We start from the raw sequence: 19,207 nt of genomic DNA on the forward strand, positions 1-19,207 counted from the left end.
CAGATTTCAAACTATTCTAAGAATACGATTTGATTGCCCATATGCTGTTCATTGAACAGCTATGGACACCGACAAAAATATTATAAAAAAAATAAATAGTGAAGTCGACTGTCAAGTTCTGTGCCTGTGGTTTGTAGATATTGGATCTTAATCAGCATTGTACTAAGAAAAAACAGATTTTTGTTTTCTTCCAGAGGGAAAATTGCCTTATTAAGCTTCTCATATTTTCAGTTGATTATCTGAGTGAATGAAATTTAACTCTGACTAGGTGACATTAATACCAGTCCTGTGATAAGGTGTAGTTTTGGATAAGGATTTAATACCCACTGACTGTATTTTACTTATAAATAAATGAAGTCTATAAAAAAGGAGGATAATAGATGTTTGTTATCCTTCCTATGAAATAATAAGAATGCGGGGCTGGAAGCCATTATACGTTTCCAATACTGAAGTAAACCCCGCAGCTTAGCACTTACAAATACATGAGCAAAACGTGAATATTCTGATCTTTGTCTGTCAAAGCATCGTTCACACTTAAAGGACGAAAAGCAGTTCCCCAATATGTCCCATTCATGAAAGGGGTCATTAGGGAATGAGCCTCGCCCTAGGATCATTCAATAATCTGCTGGGTACCAATATGCTAGTTTCCTGAATAGGAGACTAAACAAATATTAATCGAGAATCGATCTCCACTGGAAATTGTCAGGGAAGGGAAGGCAGCAAGCTGCTGAGAGCAAACTATATGTGACTGTAGACTCTCAGGAAAAAAAAAAAAAAAATTATGGTCACTGTCATAGGCAATGAAGTTGCTTTTAATGAGAAGATAATGCAACTTTCAGAAGTTAAGTAGTTGTGTTTTTTTTGTTTTTTTTGTTTTTTTGCCATGAATTTGAAAGTATCAAAAAGCCTCAGGACCGAAAAATAACGTCTTAAAAATAACCTCTTGTCATAGCTTGGCTGAGCAAAGGAAAAGTGACGATACTGCAGATTCCAAGCAGCTGCATGAACTGCTGAGTTATGACTTAAATTTATGATTATGTGATGGTGTTAGTGAAACAGAAAGATGTGGAAATATGCCTACGTTTTCCCCTTAGAACTACCATAACTGCTTCCTTTTTGCTCTCCTGAGCAGGGGAATCCACCTCTGTGTCAGTGCTCAGCTGGGGAAGCTCTTCGCAGCTTGGCGAGAGGCGTGACAGTGTTTTGGAAGTACTCCTGAGAAATGAGGGGCTCTTTGGTTGGACCATAGCGTGTGGCTGCAAAAAGCATTTATTGCCATTTGTTTCCCTGTTCTGGTGGTTTCACTTGGAACGGCTCTGACCCGTTCCTGCCTCAGGATTGGAGCTTCTGATGGTCATATCTATCTCTCAGTACAAAAAAAAAAAAAAAAAAAATTGGACAACAAAATGAGTCCATATGCAAAATTCCTTAACGCAAAGTGTTTTATTTCGTATCTTGTCACTTGCCATAAAATATGCGGGTCCCCTAACGGTTCCATCCTCTCACTAGTGTAGGCGCACGGCTGCACCGGTGCGATACCATGTTTCCCTGCCCCAGCTCAATTAAAATCGCATTGAGCATCAAAATACACAACCGCCATTAATTTACAGTTACACTCCCATCAGTATCTGCCTATTATTAGATCCCGCCACGTACAGAAACATGTCTGTCTTTGTATTCTTCATAGCATTCAGTAGAATTTGAGGAAAAGTGTGTGAAATCTTTTGCTAACTAGAGCAGCGCGCCTGAACATTTTTTGGACAATTATTATTTATATAACTTCTCTGACACAGGGGAAATATAACAAGTAGTGTCACAGGTCATTGGTGGGCTCTCAGTTGTGGCAACCTCTGGACATCAAAATTGAAATCCTTCTGTTGTTCACATATTTGTGTTTCGGATCAGCATTCATTGGCTTTAAAACCTGCATATATACACCAGTCAGTTTTCTCGCAGTTTCATATTAGTTCTAGTGATTAGGCACTAATTATTAGTACTATTATGAAGAATTCCACCTTCCCACTAGGACTAACTGCTGCAAATTAAAGGTTAGAGATCACGAATAGAGTAACAAGAGCAAAATCGATAGAGCCTTCTCCATGCTGGAATACAACCAATTTAGTTGTCACTTAATCAAAACTGAGTTCTGTTTCGTAACACCTTAAGAAAAAATATTATAGAATCACCAAATGGTTTGGGTTGGAAGGGACCTTCAAGATCATGTAGTTCCAACCCCCCTGCCCTGGGCAGGGACACCTCCCACCAGCCCAGGTTGCTGAGAGCCCCCTCCAGCCTGGCCTTGAACACCTCCAGGGATGGGGCAGCCACAACCTCTCAAAGATTTAAAGAATCTTTGATCTCAGAAGAGATAAAATAATGCAAATAAAACACTTCTAATTACAAATATTATGATTCTGTATAAATCATGCTTTGCTTTTTCTTTCTATTAACTTGATAATCCGTTGTCTATGATCTCTGTTTCAGACGAGACTTTGGTTTTGGTTTGTTAGCTTTTTGTTTTGGTTTGGGTTTTTGTGTTTTGTTTTTTTTTTAATTTAACTTTCAAGTACAATTTTGGGGAAAAAAATACTTGTTTAGTTAGTAGTTAATGGGGAAGCAGAACTGCATGTTTTTCTCTACTTGCTGTCAAATGTCAAGCTGAGACCTGGCATCAAATAATTTGCTTGTTGCTGACATTAAATAACGCTCCAGCTAGGAATCTGGAGTGGGGAGATTAGGGGCTCTGCAGACCTGCATAAAGATGTGCCGTTAACAAGCCCCGGGTAGACCGGCAGTGTCTGAACCAATCTCTCCAGCAGAAGATATTTGATCGCAAACACAGGATGTAGAGTGAGTTCTAATATTGACTTCAGAATTTATTACCTTACAAAAAAAAAAAAAAAAAAAGGAGATTTCTAAAGAGGAACATGGAAATGTTGGAGGAGAATCTTGGTTTTATTTCTTTTCGCATGGTTTTTATGGTTGGGGTAGATACATTTTTTTTTTTTTTGGTGAGCTCTCAGTACCTCCTCGTTGCTGTTCACAGACCGGAATCATCAATTAGATTGGAGTGATCCCCTGACTTGCAAAGTTTACTGCTTTATCCCAAAGGAAGGCGGCATGTTAAGTTAAAGATCAGCTCTGTCCATTGCTGTCAAATACAGACCGTCTCTGTTTTCTGTTCTACATATGCACAATTTAAACAAACTTAAGGATTCATTTGCTTGGGCAGGACAAAATGAAATGTATTTGCTCCCCTTTGGCATAAGGTGAAATTATTAGCACGTGTAAAGTATATTTTTATATAAATTAGAATTATATATATATCTAAAATATAAAATTAAAGTGTAATTTTTGTGAAATTAGTTCTATGAAAGAATCTGTGTCTTCATCCAAGATCATCTTCAGCTTTGATGTCGCTGAGTGTATTTGATGACTTAAATCTAAGCCAAGAGCTTTGAGGACAGTAGCCTTGAGGCACGTAGGAGCACAGTCCCTTCGCAGAGCATCCCAGCTGTGACTTTCCAAAACTCTAGCAAAGTGAACTGCTTAGATGAGAAAGTAAAAATCAAACAAGCATACAGCAGTAGTACCCACAGCAAACCTGTCCGCTTCCAGCAGTCTACGACGTTGTGATTTTTAGAGGTAGAAGATTCATTGCATTTAGTAGCCACTGATATATTCTTTTCCCGTGAATTTGCTGGAACGAAGAAATCCCCGTCCTTGCTGTTGACTGCTGATTCATCGTGACTTTAAATCATCGGCGTTCACAACTGGGGCGTGAAGCTTTTGGGATCTAAAGTGCACACCTCTAATGATAATCCTAGCCTTTTTTCAGGTCTGCCTGCGAAGGAAGAGCCCTGAGATTCCTAAAGCTTGCAAACTGTGGATTTTTGATTAATTTAATGTAATCCTACATAATGATGATTATTGTAGCATTTTCTGTATAAGATGGATGAGACAGGTTCTCAAATGCCAGCTATTTCTGACATTTAATCTGGTATAGGTCATAAAATACCAAGGCGGAATAACTGTTATAATTTATTTTTCACGTTAATAATAAATTTAAAATAAATGAGTATTGCAAAAATTCTGCCTTTTTCATTCTCTGTAACTTTCAATAGAGAAAGTAGGTTGACAAATCACAAATTTGAAGACAAAGCGTTCTTATTTTAAAGTAGACATCTGTATCGTGAGAGATGTAAGTAATGTGGAAAACATGATTTTAAATCTGACAAACTGAACGGGTACACTTTTTTGCATTTCCTAGTGCCAGAGAGTCCGCATCGCTAACATTTCTCAAGCTGGGTTGAAAGGGCCATGTCTCAAATTCTGGGAAAGAAAAGCCACTGGAGAAATGGGATTGTGTTTGGGAAATAATAGTCTCCTGTGTCTAGACAGTCATTTTTCAAAAGCGAGTTACTGCTCGCGCTGTCCTGACTTGCTCCGTAGCTTTAGGACAAAAGTTAAACCTACCAAGCTCCCGACTGCGTTCCTCTTAGCCCGAGTTCCATCAGGCTGCAAGTCAGACACACTTTCAGGGTTCTTCTCTTTTTTTTTTTTTTTTTTTTATTTTCCTTCTCTACAAATACGGAACAATTAGTGAAAGCTTGCCCCTATCCCCGCCCCCAAAATCCTATTCTTAAAAACTCGTTTTCAAAATTGTCTCTTTTCAACTAAAGGCAAAGGTTGTTTATTACGTGGAAGAAAAAATAGTGTCTGACTGCATATAATAATATATTGCTAAAATGAAATAGCTTCAGGAAAAGTACTGTGTTTATTTTTTTCTGTGAAAGAGCTTCAGTACAGTACTAATTAAATCTTTGAAAATAAGTCTTTGAATGTGCGTATTCTGCTGTGTACTTTGGTTTGTGTAAATATTCTAAATGGTCAAGTGGCACCATTTTGTTGCTCTGGAAATCCTTCAAAGAATAATAAAAATATTACATTAAAAATACACATCTCTAATTGAGTTTGAAGGATAGTATATGTCAGACCCTGAGTTTCCAATGACGAAACAGAAGTTTAATTTTCAATGGCAAAATTATTTCAATGCATCTTATGTATTTGATAAAATATACAGCAGCGGAAATTAACCATCTAATCCTCAGAAATAATTACTCAGGATAATCCAAGAATTACATTCATCCTCATGTTTTCTCCAGGCTGAGAGTTACAGATTTAAGTATATTTAACAGCAGCGTGTGCATGATTTGAATGTAAACACACATTTTTATAAAGATATAAAAGTCTGTGAAATAGTATTATAAAGACTTCTTGGTACTATTTGGCTGTCATGTGAAAAGCCTACTTAAGTGATGGTATAAAACCATGTTACAGGGCGGTTTGAGTGTCTTTAAGAAATGCGTATTCTCAGTGGATCAACACAGCAATTTGGCACAGCTGGTTTGTGATAAACTGGGAATAATCAATGCTTCTTCATTCTTAATCTAATTGATGAGCTTGTAGTAACACGTGGGGAAGTACACTTACAGTCTGAAAGGACTCTACTTCCAGATTTCCGCAGCTGATTTAAATCCAAATCCATACATTTTCAGATGAATGGCAATCACTTGAAAAGTAAGTACCAAAGTTCAGGGCCCTTAATGAATCCATGAATACGTCTGCAACGTGTCTTTCAATTAAAAGTAAGTTATTATAACTTTGCATATTTTTATGGAAAAAGTGACATAAAAGGTAAAATTTTATTGACTTACTAAATTTTATATTGGGAATAAATTCTTGAAATTCAGACAACATCCTTTTCTTCAGAAGAAAGAGAAATACAATGAAAATGCACCATTGCTGCACAAAATTACTCAAGGTAATTACACGGCTTTAATGAAAGAATATTGACTTGTATTTAGACAGAAAGCAGATTAAGCAGGTATAAATTTGATATGCGCTAAGGGATGCAGTTTTTCAAGAGTACGTCTCATAGCTGTAATCTTATTGTTGATGGGGGGGGAAACAGACTTTATTACGAGGAGGATGAGCGTTAAGACAAACTTTCCTTTCATTTTTATCCTCTGGCAAAAGCTACGAATTGAATTTTCATTTCTATGGGTGTTTGCGATTTATTGGTGTTACATTCCAGGCGTGCAGTTTTTTAGCGTGTGCAGAAAGTCACACCTATTCATAAGTGGAGCAAGAAACAGAATACGGTTGGGTTGATATGGCTCTGCTTCAGATTTACTCTGAGTGTGAAGTATAGCTTGGGAGAAAAAATTGAAACTGAGAACGTATCGTAAGATAGAAAGTTAGCCGTACATCTTACCATCATATCTTATTCCTGTTGCACCCAGAGACGGTAGATAGATGCTCTGGAGTGCCTTTTGCAGTTAACTCTCTGCAGAGAAGGTTTATTTGGGTGGAAAAGGGGGAGACAAAACTTTTTAAGTGTCATTATGACCTTTAATTTTATTTTTTTTTATTTATATTTGACTGCCATTCCTAAGACAAAAGAAAGTGGCGGCTTTTATCCCCTCAGAAGTGGAAAGGATCGCAGCTTTATGCTAGGCTTATTTCTATAGATGGACAGTTTTAGTAGGGGGGAAAAAAGAAGGAAAAAATAATTGCGGGATTTTTCTCTTTCCCCCACGCTGTGCTGCTCTGTTCAATAAGAACTGCACACATTATGACAATGTGTAGCTACTTCAATAGCGAACCAGATTTGCTCCTTTTTTTAATCCACCCCCCCCCAATTCACAGCTACTTTACCCCCGTTTGCTGCTCAGACTGCTGCCCACGTTACTGCAAGTAAGAAAACCTTTGTTTGAACGGGTGATTTCTGTATAAAGAAAAAGGTATTTTAGTACAGACGTGCTCCCTAAGGCACTCGGGTTGAGCTTTTGCTGATTTCGCCCGTGTTCTGTCGCTCAACAAGTGGTGATTCGAGCTCGGCTGTGTGCGGTGAGAATGAGTATTCTAACTGGGTTTTACTATTCTCTGCAGATCATCTCTGAGCTGCTTCCTGCGCGGCACTAAATCTGCAGCTCTCTACGAGAAGAAACCATTGTTATTTTACTCTTATGCACTCGTTGTTAGGATTCCAAACTCCTAGGAACGTCTGGAACACATGTCCTCCCTTAGGGTGCAGAAATCACGGAGGAGCTTTAATAGAATTTCACTCCTATGTAGCCCAAAACCCATCCACTCAATATTACCTTCCAAAATCAGTTACAAAAATTAAAGGCACCTTGCTGGAGAGCCTGCTAGTTTTTAACCCCCCTCAAAATAGCGTGGATTTGCAAGGGGGAATGATCCGCAAAGTGATGGGTGCTGCATTGTGCTAGAAAGAAGGAGAAAGGGGGGACCCAAATGCCCAAATCCAGTGGCATTTACATTCCTGCCCTGGGGAAAAAATTGCCTTTGCCCCAAACGTGGCAATTGTTTTAAATGTGGGTATCTTAGCGAGTAGCACTCTTCAGGTACCTAACGTTTGTCTGGTGCGCTAAGGGCCATGGCTCATTTACTACCAAAAATGGGCTAAATCTGAGCGTGGCTGATTTCTTTTGCTTTAGATGCAGATGAAAAAGAAAACTACTGAACCCAGAAATCAGCTTAATCATCAACAGAGGGGAAAATGTTCCTGCACTATGCTATAAAGCATGCTATTAATTAAATGCAATGTAAATTAAATCAGATCACATTCATTTTGATTAAATGCAGTAGAAATCAGATGGAGGACTGCATGGCAGTCCCCTTCTGAGAATCCAATAAGTAGATCCAAAAGTAGTAAGTAGGTCCTGATACCTTAAGCTTTCATTCACATGCAGAGCATCCCACAAGTGTTCATACAGTCTTTTTAATTAGGTGTTTTGGTTGCCTCCTCTGAAGAAGGCTCCCTGTTCCCTACAGTCCCCAAATTTTTAGTTATCCTACAGTGTATCTTTCCGTGTTTACAGCTTGTCCTACAGTATATCTGGCTGGTGCCACTCAATGCCAACAGTCTTCTCATTAGGTTTTAAACCGATTAAATTGCACCCCATTTGTGTTACTCCAATTCAGAGTTTTTTCCCATGCCGTGATCCCTCTTCTGAATTAGAAAAAAGCCTCCAACTTGTTGTCACTCATTCATTTTCCCCAAGTCAACAGGATATCTTTAGTAGTTTTCTGTCTTGATAATGATCCTTTCAGTGTAATTTCTGGAAATCAAATACTGCGTTTTCGACTCTTAGCTGCTGTTAAGGTATGCTATCGACTATTTTACTTTAATATAGATAGGTCTGGTCCGTGGCAGTAACTTTGTCTAAGAAAGCAGCCTTCTTTCTATATATACTATATTAATTTACCTCTGATAGTTGACTTCTCCCTGTGAACTGCCAAGCTCTGTCATTCTTCCCTTCAAATTCTGCTCCAGCAAGTCCCACCTTCTTGAGATTAAGCCAGTGGACCTGTAATTACTTCAGAAGAGCATCCTTTCTGATTCTTCAGCTTAAGTAGAAGGTGCTACCCTTTAAATGCATGTGTGTTTGTAACCTTTATCTCTTTCCTACCAAGTAGTGCTTACGCTGACGCATCTTTATCTCTGATAAGAGAAGACCAGAGGAAGAGAGATGGCAGAAGAGGCAGCAGATGGTATTTTCCCCGGCATTGCCATTTGCCAGCTGACAAGGGGTTGGGTCTCGTTGACAGTAGTCTTAACATATGAGCTTTAGGTAACTCCATAGGATATCACGTCTTCCCTTGCAGAATAGGGAGGGTGGGCAATTTGGATACATCTGTAATTAAAGTGTTTTGGTACCTGAGTCCATTCAGCCTCCACTCCTGCATTTGCTCTTAAACCACACCACCTACGGTGGTTTCTTTTCTGTACCTCCGTCCTATTTGGGCATGCCTGAAACTGTCTTTTACTTCTTGTAGCGGATTGAGGTTACTGTGCAATAACACATTCCTCTTCCATAGGTCCACCAAAGGAGCACTTGAGGTTTAAAAGCCAACCTGGGAGTTAAAGGAGCGCTAAGAAGTGGGAATAGGCTGGCTTGTGAGTTACACGGGGAACAGTTTCGAGTCTGAGGCCTGGCAGCTGAATAGACAAGCTTCGGGACATGGTGACATGTGTACCTCTTCCCTGTGACAAACAGTAATGAGAGACGGAGGAGGGACATAAAGAATAAAAAACAATAACAATGGCACATGAATGCACTCGACTGTGAAGCTCAATTGTATATATCAGGAAAAAATTGAAAACTACTTCATGATACCTGATAATATTATTCCCTGCATGGGTGGTGGGTTTATTTTTTTGCCAAAGAGTTGCAAAATTGTGAAATCTTGCCCCCAAACGTCTGATTGCGCTGTACAGTATTTGGCTTCTTAGGTGTATCAGAAATTGAGACTTTTTTCAGTCATCCAAATGCCCAAATGTATCTTTACGAGGAAAACATACTTCTTTCTTGACTAATGAGATAGATAGGTGGATTGTGAACGCGGTGACCGAAAGCTTGGAAAACAAAAGGAAGTGACAAGAGAGAAGTTGCTGGACAAAACCAGCGGTGATAAGGGAGGTGCGTATCGTTGGCAGCTGAACCAAGACAGTAACTGTCGGGGTCTGAAGGGAAGTTTCTATCACGGACAGATGTCTCCTGTCAGGAAAGAACAGCAGGCCTTTCGAGGCCCTCCTTACGTGTTTTGGGGACCTGATAGTGAAGGAAAGATGAATCTGTGACCACTGGTGCAAGAATAGGGACCGGGAAGCGCATTGTCACTTTTGTCTCATGATGGCATTCTTTTCCTCTGGAATTAGTTTTATTTGGTAACGTGACTTTATTGATATTTGTAGTCGGTGGGTTTGTCAGTTGAGGGTATTTTAAAATGTTATAGAGATTTCATTGCTCAGATGTGGAGGGAATATTCCCTGTGTTTGCCTAGTTGAAACCAAACTCTTGTTGGAAAAACACCAACCGTAACTTTTTAAGACTGAGTTGTTAAGTTATGAAACGGGTTGTATTTCATAGACTGGAGAAAGTCAGCAAAACCCTGGGAAATCAGCAGAGGGAGGAGAACAGCTGTAAATCAGCAGTGTAATAGAGCTGTGAAAATAGAAAATGTCACGCGGCGATGGCTGAATCTCCAGCTGATGCAGGGAAGTTACAATGCCGTTGTACAGACACTGGTGAAGTCCTCTCCGGAACGGTGCATCCAGTGCTGACCGTGCTTGTTCCGTAACCTGACCTAAAACTGGAATAAGTGCACAGAAGGGCAACATAAAGAGCCTGTCGCAGGAGATGACAATGATTGACTTTCTTTTCTTTTCCCTAGCTGCTAGGTAGAGACTGAAAGGATTTGCTGGCCGTCTAGAAATACGTTTGGAGGGGAAGACAGGGGAAAAGTGCTGTTTAAGGCAAATAAGTGCATTGTAGAAATCAGTGGGTATAATTTAGCCGTTAAGATATCATCATTAGTTGTAAGATGTAGATTCCTCACTGTTGGAACGGCAATGAAACCATTCTGGAAGAGCTTCTGGATAGAACATTGGGTTAAAACAAGGAAGTACTTTTATGAGTTTAAGAAGTTTGAAAAAAAGAGTAGTAGAAGATGCCTGCAAAGCACCTGGACTCGATGAAGAAGATGGCTCTTTTTGTTCTTGATTAATAATGGGCAGAACATGGGGTTTGTACAGTTTCAGAGAGCCAGGAGAATATTCAGATTTTCTATGCATGAAGAAGTCTGTAGCTTTCAAAGGATATCATACCTTAATAAAATTCAGTTTAGTGCCAAAATTTTTACTATTTTATAGCAGCTCAAATTAGCATCCTCATTGGTAGTCTCAGGAAATGAAGGCTGTAATGAACACCGCTCTCCCTGTGCCTGTCAGAGCTGGTCCCTCAAGGCCAGTGCTAATGCACAGCGCTTGGGCTGTACCGGGTCAGTATTCCTGCTGGAATTGCTCTGTAAATTTATACAAGATTTCATCACCCTCTGCTGAAAATGGATAGGTGAATCCAGCACCATTTGTGAGCAGGAAAATTAGACTTGAGCTGAAATAAATACTACTACAATGTATCCTTGAGAATTCCCAAGCAAAGGAAATACAGTGTAATTGTGGCTCAGCTTCATGTGTCATAAATGCAATTCCTATTTAAACCTCATGCTAAAAATCTGCATTAGACTAAATAAAGAATTGCATTTCAAGATTACATGGTAAAGCATTTAATTTTCTTAGTTTAATTTTCAGTACGCTTTGATCATATGGCAGCAGTTAGGTGACTACTTTCTTGCTCTGTCTTTCGCCTCTGCATTAAAAGGTAAAGTTTTATTATCATCAGTCTCCGGCAGAGGAGTAATTATTTTTAAAATGCAAAGTACGTCATTTACAGATGAAGTCACGCTAGCTTCCGTAGCAGAACTTATGTCAATATAAACCAGATATTTAGAAAACGAAGAAATTACCTCCCTATCCCTGAAAGCTGGAGAAGAATCTTAAATGAGATACTCTTTACTGTATCTGTTATTGGCACACAAACATTATATTTCTTGTCTGATCTGAAAAAAGAATATGGTTGTAAAAGGCAAATAATTATTATTTCTAACTTGTGTATTAGCCTGTTTTGTGATATCACGTAGAAGTGTTAAGTCTTGTATAAGAATACTGTGCACTAAGCAATCGAGTGAAGAGTGGGTGTGAAGTCAAGCTTCAGGTCTTTGCGGTTGCTCTGTGTGTGTGTGTGTGCGCGCGCGCGCGCACATACACACACCGGGGGATGTATGTGCCTGATTGCAGCACAACCCGTTTGGTTCTATGATTGCGAAATGAGCTTTACTTGAATTATTGAATCTTGAGATACAAAGTTCCATTACATTACCTAAATCAAATCCCCAGAAATACAGAATGTAGAAAAACACGTAATATTTTAACAACTTATTTTAAGTGTAATAGGTGTTGGCCTTGTTATTGCTGATGAAATACATACAGAGAGATATATATATATAAGTGTATATACATCTATATGCATGCAGTTCTTTGGCTGTTTTCCTTCCCCATTAAACATTTGCTTTGCAGACATAATTTTTACTTTGCACATCATCTGTACTATGCACATTTTGATTTATATGGACCTGAATGTTAAGTATGTGTTTTTTAAAATGTTCTTAAAGTACAGCTGGGATATAGAATTACAGTGAAGGACAAGACAGGAATTCAGAAGGGTTTTGATAAATAGAAGTCCCTGTCAGGAATGGAGTTATCCCTCAGGAATGTTATAGGTAAAGTTTATTCTGCGTTATGGCCCAGTGATGGACTACATGACCTTTCCAATTCTCCTCAAGCCCTATTTTATGATTCTGTGATCAATTCATTTTGGCATTTGACACCTGCTCTACATATACTATAGGTAATTCTACTGCCTTTAATACTTCTAATGATTTTTTTTTTAAATTTATATATCTTGCACATGAATCACTTTGACTACATTTAAAATATATTATTTATTTGAAGACAGTAATAATAAAGGATATGGGTCTCATTTGGCTATTTAGGAAACATGTATTCTTTCCAGCCTAAAACATTCTACAATGCTGAATTTCTATGAGAGGTTACAAGGCTATAAATTACTACTCTTTAACATAAAGATATCTCAAGGTTTATGTGCTGTTGACACAGTGTGATTCCCATTAGTGGTAATAACTAGGAGATAATTCACTTCATTTGGAAAATGAAATCCTGATTCTCAAAGTAGTTTTAGTAACATTCATTGTGGAATCAGATTATTCTTTATAGCATGTTAAAGTCATGGCAAGGTGGTCTTCAGATTGCAAGTGTAATTTAGTCTCACAAATAGGTAATCTTGTTAAAATATTGTCAAGTTAATCAAAATTGATTTGTGTGTGCTAAATCCAGTGCATGCTAATCAAGTATCGGGTTAGGAAGCTTTAGTAGCAATTTTAAGTCTTTGATAGTTTCCCATTATTCTTGGATGGACTGACTCATTGGATTTGTGGAAACATTTTAAAGCCTGAACATCCTTCCAAGACTGGATACAAATGCACTGCATTCTAAAGCATCTTCTTTAGAAATATATTTTCAAAAACGTGACAGTGTGGACCACTGTATTTGTCATACCTCATATGCAATGAATTGTTCTCCAAACCATGTGAGTGCTTTGCGGTTTTGCCACTCTTTGGTGTTTGTGACTATCTTGCCATTTTTTATAAATAATAGTTAGAGATGTCTAAGATTGCAATGTAGTCTCTGCACGTATGAATACCATCCATTTAAAAGACAATTTTTACATGGTGTATCTGTGGTGTAAGGAAACACATTTAGAACCTCTGTACATTGCACAGTTCTGTGTAACTGTGAATTTGTTAGAAGACGTGGTGAATTTTTTTGGTACTGATATGATTATCAATATGGGCTATATGGGTTATTGATAGATGAACCCCCTGAAACGACAAGGAACAAAAACTTACTTTGCACAGAGCCACCAGGAGCTTTGCACTCTGCTCACACCCTTTGAAACTCACAACATCTTATTTTCTTTCAACAGAAAGCTTTTCTTTACAGACTACGGGAACGCTGCCAAGGTTGAGAGATGTGACATGGATGGAATGAACAGGACGTGGATAGTAGACTCTAAAATTGAACAGCCAACTGCTCTTGCCCTAGACCTCGTCAATAAATATGTGTACTGGGTTGACATATATCTGGATAGCGTGGAAGTTGTTGACTATCAAGGGAGAAAGAGGCACACAATAATTAAAGGCAGACAAGTAGGTATTTATTTGCAAATTAGTAAAATTAATGGTATCAATAAATGAACATACATAATGCTAACACTTACAGTAATTTCAGGGTGGTTTTTGTTTTTTTTTTTTCTCTTTTTAGTTCATTAGACATTAAAAGATCAACCTGCGTGTTTTGTTTTATTTGCAATTTAGCCTGGTTTTCAACCTATGGACAAGCTTCCATGCAGTGTCGCGTTAACAATGCACCGTGTAAGTCACACTCCCCATTGCAAAAGACTTCAGGAGGGAAAATGTGGGGCAATGGAAAGATACTAGGGGGTAAATTCTTAATGACAAGAAGACGTCCTTGCCAGTTGAGGAAGAAGAGTCTAAGAGGTTCAAGAACGTGAAAGAAACGGAATAGCAGAAGCTATTCACCTGTTCAGACCAATCTGGATGCCCTTACATCATATTTTGTTGATGTCAATGGTGCTTTTCCCAGTTGATCCAGATGTTCAGTCATAAATACAAATGCTGAGACTGTGTGAATCTTTGAGCAGGAGTATATCTCCCAGCTTGGAGAGCAGCGTAGTGGGTAGCAGGGAAAGGAAGGGTTCCCTGGCAGTTGGGAGGCTTATGTAAATCGAGGGAAAATTAGCAAAGACCAAACCGTTCCTGGTTGCTACTTGGACTCCCGGATCTGGTGTGGGTACCACGTTTACATCTGCTGCTGCCTGAAGTTAAACAGAGGGTGTAAAAATGTGCAGACAGAATAAACATATTACCTGTTCTGCTGTCATTCTTTGCTTGCTTCCAAGTAATCACTCTTCACCCAGAGACAGCTGGCTAGCATAACTACCATTTAAAAATAGGCAGAAAATGTGACAAAAACCAGTCTAGGTCACCTGGCTAAATAGCAAACTCCTTCCTATTTTTTTACCAAATTACTCCTATCTTTTAGCCAGCTGTTCTGGAATGGCAAGTCTTGTAAACTCTTTTTTTGAGGTAATGGAGTAGATACTTAAAAAAAGAAAGCCATTTTCAGAACCAACCAACAAGTATTTTTACAGGCTTGTAACTGAGTTGTACTGATGTCATGGGATAGATGCTTCTTCTTTCCCTTCTTTTTGAAATTTAGATGCAAAAGAGGATTCTTTATCAAGTGCAAAGGAATTCTTTCTTCTCTAAACTAGCTAAGAAAGGAGAAGGATGTCTTTTTCTTTCCATATGGGTGAAGGGTATTAAAAAGGGTATTAAAAAGTTTGGCCTCTTGCTTGGTCGCTGCTATCAGCAAAGGAGAAGAATATGGGTTGTCTTGCCACTCAAATGAAAAATTGGTAATTTCACTAGGTTTTGTGCCTGCATTGGCCAGGATTTAGAACAGCTGTAACTCCAAGTTGCTCCTCATTAGTCCAAGGAAACAGCAGACCAGAAAACTATTCTTAAGAAATTTTAGGGATTAAAGTTTATTTCCTAAGTACAAGCATATCAAACGACATGCTTTCCAGATGATACGGGCTTTTATGATTGATAGCCTGGGTGGCTTTCACAGGACTATTCTTTGTGGCAAGGAACATTTCCATTCACGCATAAGATAGCTGGAAAGCTTCACGAGACAGAAAAAACAACAAATGCATAAATTAAATACAAATAATTAAGTCATTATAAAATGCATTGTAAAAAGAGTCACATAGTTTTAATGGTGTAAATATAGAAAAGCTCTCATGGGAGTTAAATAATAAAGCTTTAAACTGAGTGCAAACAGAAATAGGGAAGAAGGGATTATAATGCAGAGGAGAATTCAACAATTTGGTACAGATGCATCATTATTTTCAAGTCTGTTTTCTTTTCCATCTTGCTATAATTGGGTTGAATTTTTATTGGGTCTTAATAAAACACTTCCATTGAGCTATTTGTTTTTTGTTTTTTGGTGTCGTCCGTGTCCCCCTCCCCCCCCCCCAGTAAGAGCAGAATACAATGGCAAGATTTGGCCAACAGAGAGGGAAATTTCCAAAAAGGACTGAAATATTTGATGCATGACGGGGGGGGGGGGTTGTGTTTTTTTTTTGGTGACATATGTCTGAATTTGTGAGTAAATGAGCGAAGTAAATACTTTGTGGCGAACAGTTTATTGATTAGACTAGTAAGATATTCTGCCTGTGAATATCTGAATATCTGCCAACAAATTCTCTTTTGTTTGTTTAGCTTTCAAAATTGCCAATGAGATATTTTACATTTTCTAAATCTATAAATCAATCACAACCGCTAGATTATCAAACTCTTCATGTTTGAGCCGTGATTGGCTAACTAACATTAGGTAATTTTTAATCCATGTACCCAGGCACATCACAGATTAATATAATTTTAGAACTCACTTTTTGAGAAACAAGCAGTACAGTATGACAAGGAACATATTCAAAAATGCGAACACAAATGGAACACAGCATAGATGCGGGAATTTTTTTTTATTTTTTTTTTTCTTAAGAAAATATTCAGTGCGTATATCTTGCACTATGTGCCTTGCTTTGATTATAACGTAATTAAAAAAAGCATCAATTCAATCTATAAACTGTGTTTTAAATATCTATATTTACTATACTTATTAGTTATTGCTATTTAATATTAGCTAATTTATCTTGGTTATTATTAGGTAATTAATATTAGTTAATACTAAAATAAGCTGTTGTATTTTAAGTATGAAGGAGTTTTTAATTTAAAAGACAGAGAAACTGGGAAATTCAGAGGATAAATGAATTTGGATTGCTAAATATTTTTATTTTTCTTCCCTGCACAAAGCTTTTCTAATTATAAACTCCAGACCACAAGAATGTGAACTATACTTGTAGCGTAGTTTTTGTTTATTATTTACAAACATTCATTGACACATTCAAAAATCCTTTTGTACAGTTTAGCATGTACAATTCACAGTCATGTTTGATGTTTACAAATCATAGATATACCTAAAATATTCAGCGAAAATGATTACACCATTTTTTTTTCTTTTCCAGGTAAGGCATCTTTGTGGTTTGGCAGTATTTGAAAACTATTTATATACAATTAATTCAGATAACCTCAGCATTTTACGAATAAACAGATATAACGGCACCGATGTTCAGTCTCTTGCTGGACTTGACAACGCTAAAGAGATCCGTGTGTACCAGAAAAGAACTCAAACGGCAGGTAAGATCAAAATTCCTCTTTCCAGGAAACGTAAACCCAGATATGAGGTGGATGTGTGGTTAAAAATGTTCTTCCAGAACAATGTATCAGAAGATGCAGTGAAAAATTTGTCACTGCGGCAGAACTCTCTGTTGCTTCTTCATCTGCCCAGTTTTCTATGTGCTTTACTGCCAGTTTTCCCACGTCTCTGAGCTCCTAACACAACTGCTTCCTGAGCATTCAGCTTGGAGAACCTCCAGAGAGCCCTGGTCTGCAAGTTTTCTGTCTCCACGCGCTCAACACTTTCAGAATTTAACACCTTCAAAACTGTTAGATGTCCAATACTGTCCACACGCTTGAGTCTCAGAGCGCTTGGGTCTCAGAGCTCAGAGATTCCTGGTTTCTCTGGGCCTGCTTTTCAGACAGACTACGAACCTCAAAAAGAGCCCCCGTCTTCGGGGTTGCCAAAAAAGCACGGAGATGTGGGCAGCTGGCCTGCCTAACTGCCAGCGCAGCAATTGCTGAGAGGGGAAATTGCTGTTAAGTTTCCTTGGTTTGAACGAATATCATCTTTGCCTTCTGTGAGAGAAATCTTCATTTTTGTCTAGAATGAAAAACTTTTTCCAATCTCAGAATTTTTTGGTAAAATAGCAATTTCTGAGGTCCGTAGTCCTGTATGACTCTAATCTTGGCTCTGATCGCGTACTTTCTGCATGCAGAACAGCAGTGTGATTTGTGGGGACTTTGTGCAAAGATAGCAAGATCCAAAATGTTTACAGCGATACTTTATGAGAATTTTTTTTATATGGCTGATAGCAATAAATCGTTGCCATGACTGCTTGGACAGAAAAGCTAACGCATCAATTCTGGTGATCAACGTCAATGTTATTAAACAGACTGACTGCTTTTAGAGAAGTTTCTGAAGCGGGAACAAACTCTAAATTGATGTAGACTGGGTGAACTAATTTTCGCCCTATAGCTGAGGGCATCGATTTGCAGATGTCGGTGTCTGAAGGAGGCTGCAAAGACTCTTCCCTTGCTATAGGCCCCCCTCGCGCACCCCTGAGGGAGTCAGAGAGGCTGAGTAGAGGAGAGACATGAGCATGGTGTAATCTTTTATTACATCCTGCGATTACTCTGTTCCTCCTGCCCTTTGTTCACTCCGCTATTTCTTTTGTTTTGAATGGACATCTTTGTTGCTTGTCAAGATGCGCTGTAAAAGCTGTCTCAGCTTGGTAGAGTTTCTGTATACCTTTAACAATATCGACCTTAAACCACTTGATTACTTTTTTTTTTTTTTTTTTAAACAACTAAAAAGCTTGAGGGAAAGGAGAAAAAAGAGAAAAACATTTTTTGAGCTAAAATACTATTGGCCTGTTGTAAGCCGGCTTAGTAAATGTAGGATAGCAGGATAGATTTTGTTTTCTCACTGGATTTACCTTAAAGAGTTTAAGAAAATTAATTTGATATACTAGTCTGCTAAATTAGAACTGTGCAATTGAAGATATGAAGTCAAGGGGAAGGAATTCTTTGGCTTCTTCAGCTGGATTTATGTCCCAACTGTACAAATATGGAAAAGTGCTACAAGGCTTGTTCTCTTCTTTAGCTTCTGCACAGGCATCTGCCCCAGAAAGGTACTGTCTAACGGAGCTGAATAAATAGCAAACTGCGTTGGCGTGGGATCCGCTCTGTTCTCGAAAAGCCAACCGACCAACCAAATGAACCAAAGCAACAAATGAAAAAGGGCAAAAGTGTCAGCTACCCCAGGGGAGCGCTGCCTGGCAAACGCTAGGCAGAAGCTTATTCAAAAAGGGGTGATCGCATACAACGATGGGTACAACTTCATAGCCACAAGATGGCCCTTTGGATTACTTGTCTGTTTTGGGTATCATCTTAAAAAACCACTTTATTTTGTAGTTATATTCTGGGGAAAGATTTATTGTGGCACAATTTCCCTTCTCCTCCTGTCTAAACTTTCTACATGCCGATGCATATAATCATCTTGCTTTAAATGGATTTAAATCGTGCTGTTTTTCGCTCGCCGTAGTCAGAAGCCATGCATGTGAAGTGGACCCATATGGAATGCCGGGGGGATGTTCGCACATCTGTCTGCTCAGCAGCAACTACAAAGCACGGACTTGTCGCTGCAGGACTGGCTTCATCCTGGGGAGTGATGGCAGGTCATGCAAAAGTATGTTATTTAAATCAAAGAGTTTGCCAGCCGCTAGTATTTCAGGGGGTTGTTCTGGGTGTTATTTACCATGCTTATCAAGAACAATAGAAATCACATGGGCTGCTTTTGGGTAAAATTTGTTTGCAACATGTACCTGACACTTTGTTCATAGACTCCTTTCATTCTTTTTAAACGATTTGATTTAGC

At 38.5% G+C, this 19,207-nt stretch overlaps 1 protein-coding gene across 1 annotated transcript in view; it reads left to right on the forward strand.

Annotated features, from left to right (window-relative positions):
* Positions 1 to 19,207, forward strand: part of LRP1B (LDL receptor related protein 1B) — a gene marked incomplete at both ends in the record, with an annotated part of 773,038 nt that overhangs the window by 451,533 nt on the left and 302,298 nt on the right. Inside the window, 3 exons of the mRNA XM_082483434.1 lie at positions 13,491 to 13,713; positions 16,677 to 16,848; positions 18,875 to 19,018. Of these exons, the coding sequence (XP_082339560.1) occupies positions 13,491 to 13,713; positions 16,677 to 16,848; positions 18,875 to 19,018 (539 nt within the window). The remainder of the gene's footprint in view (positions 1 to 13,490; positions 13,714 to 16,676; positions 16,849 to 18,874; positions 19,019 to 19,207) is intronic.

The sequence above is a fragment of the Vanellus vanellus genome (assembly GCF_965231255.1).
Source record: "Vanellus vanellus genome assembly, chromosome: 5".
In the NCBI taxonomy this organism is placed as follows: Eukaryota; Metazoa; Chordata; class Aves; order Charadriiformes; family Charadriidae; genus Vanellus; species Vanellus vanellus.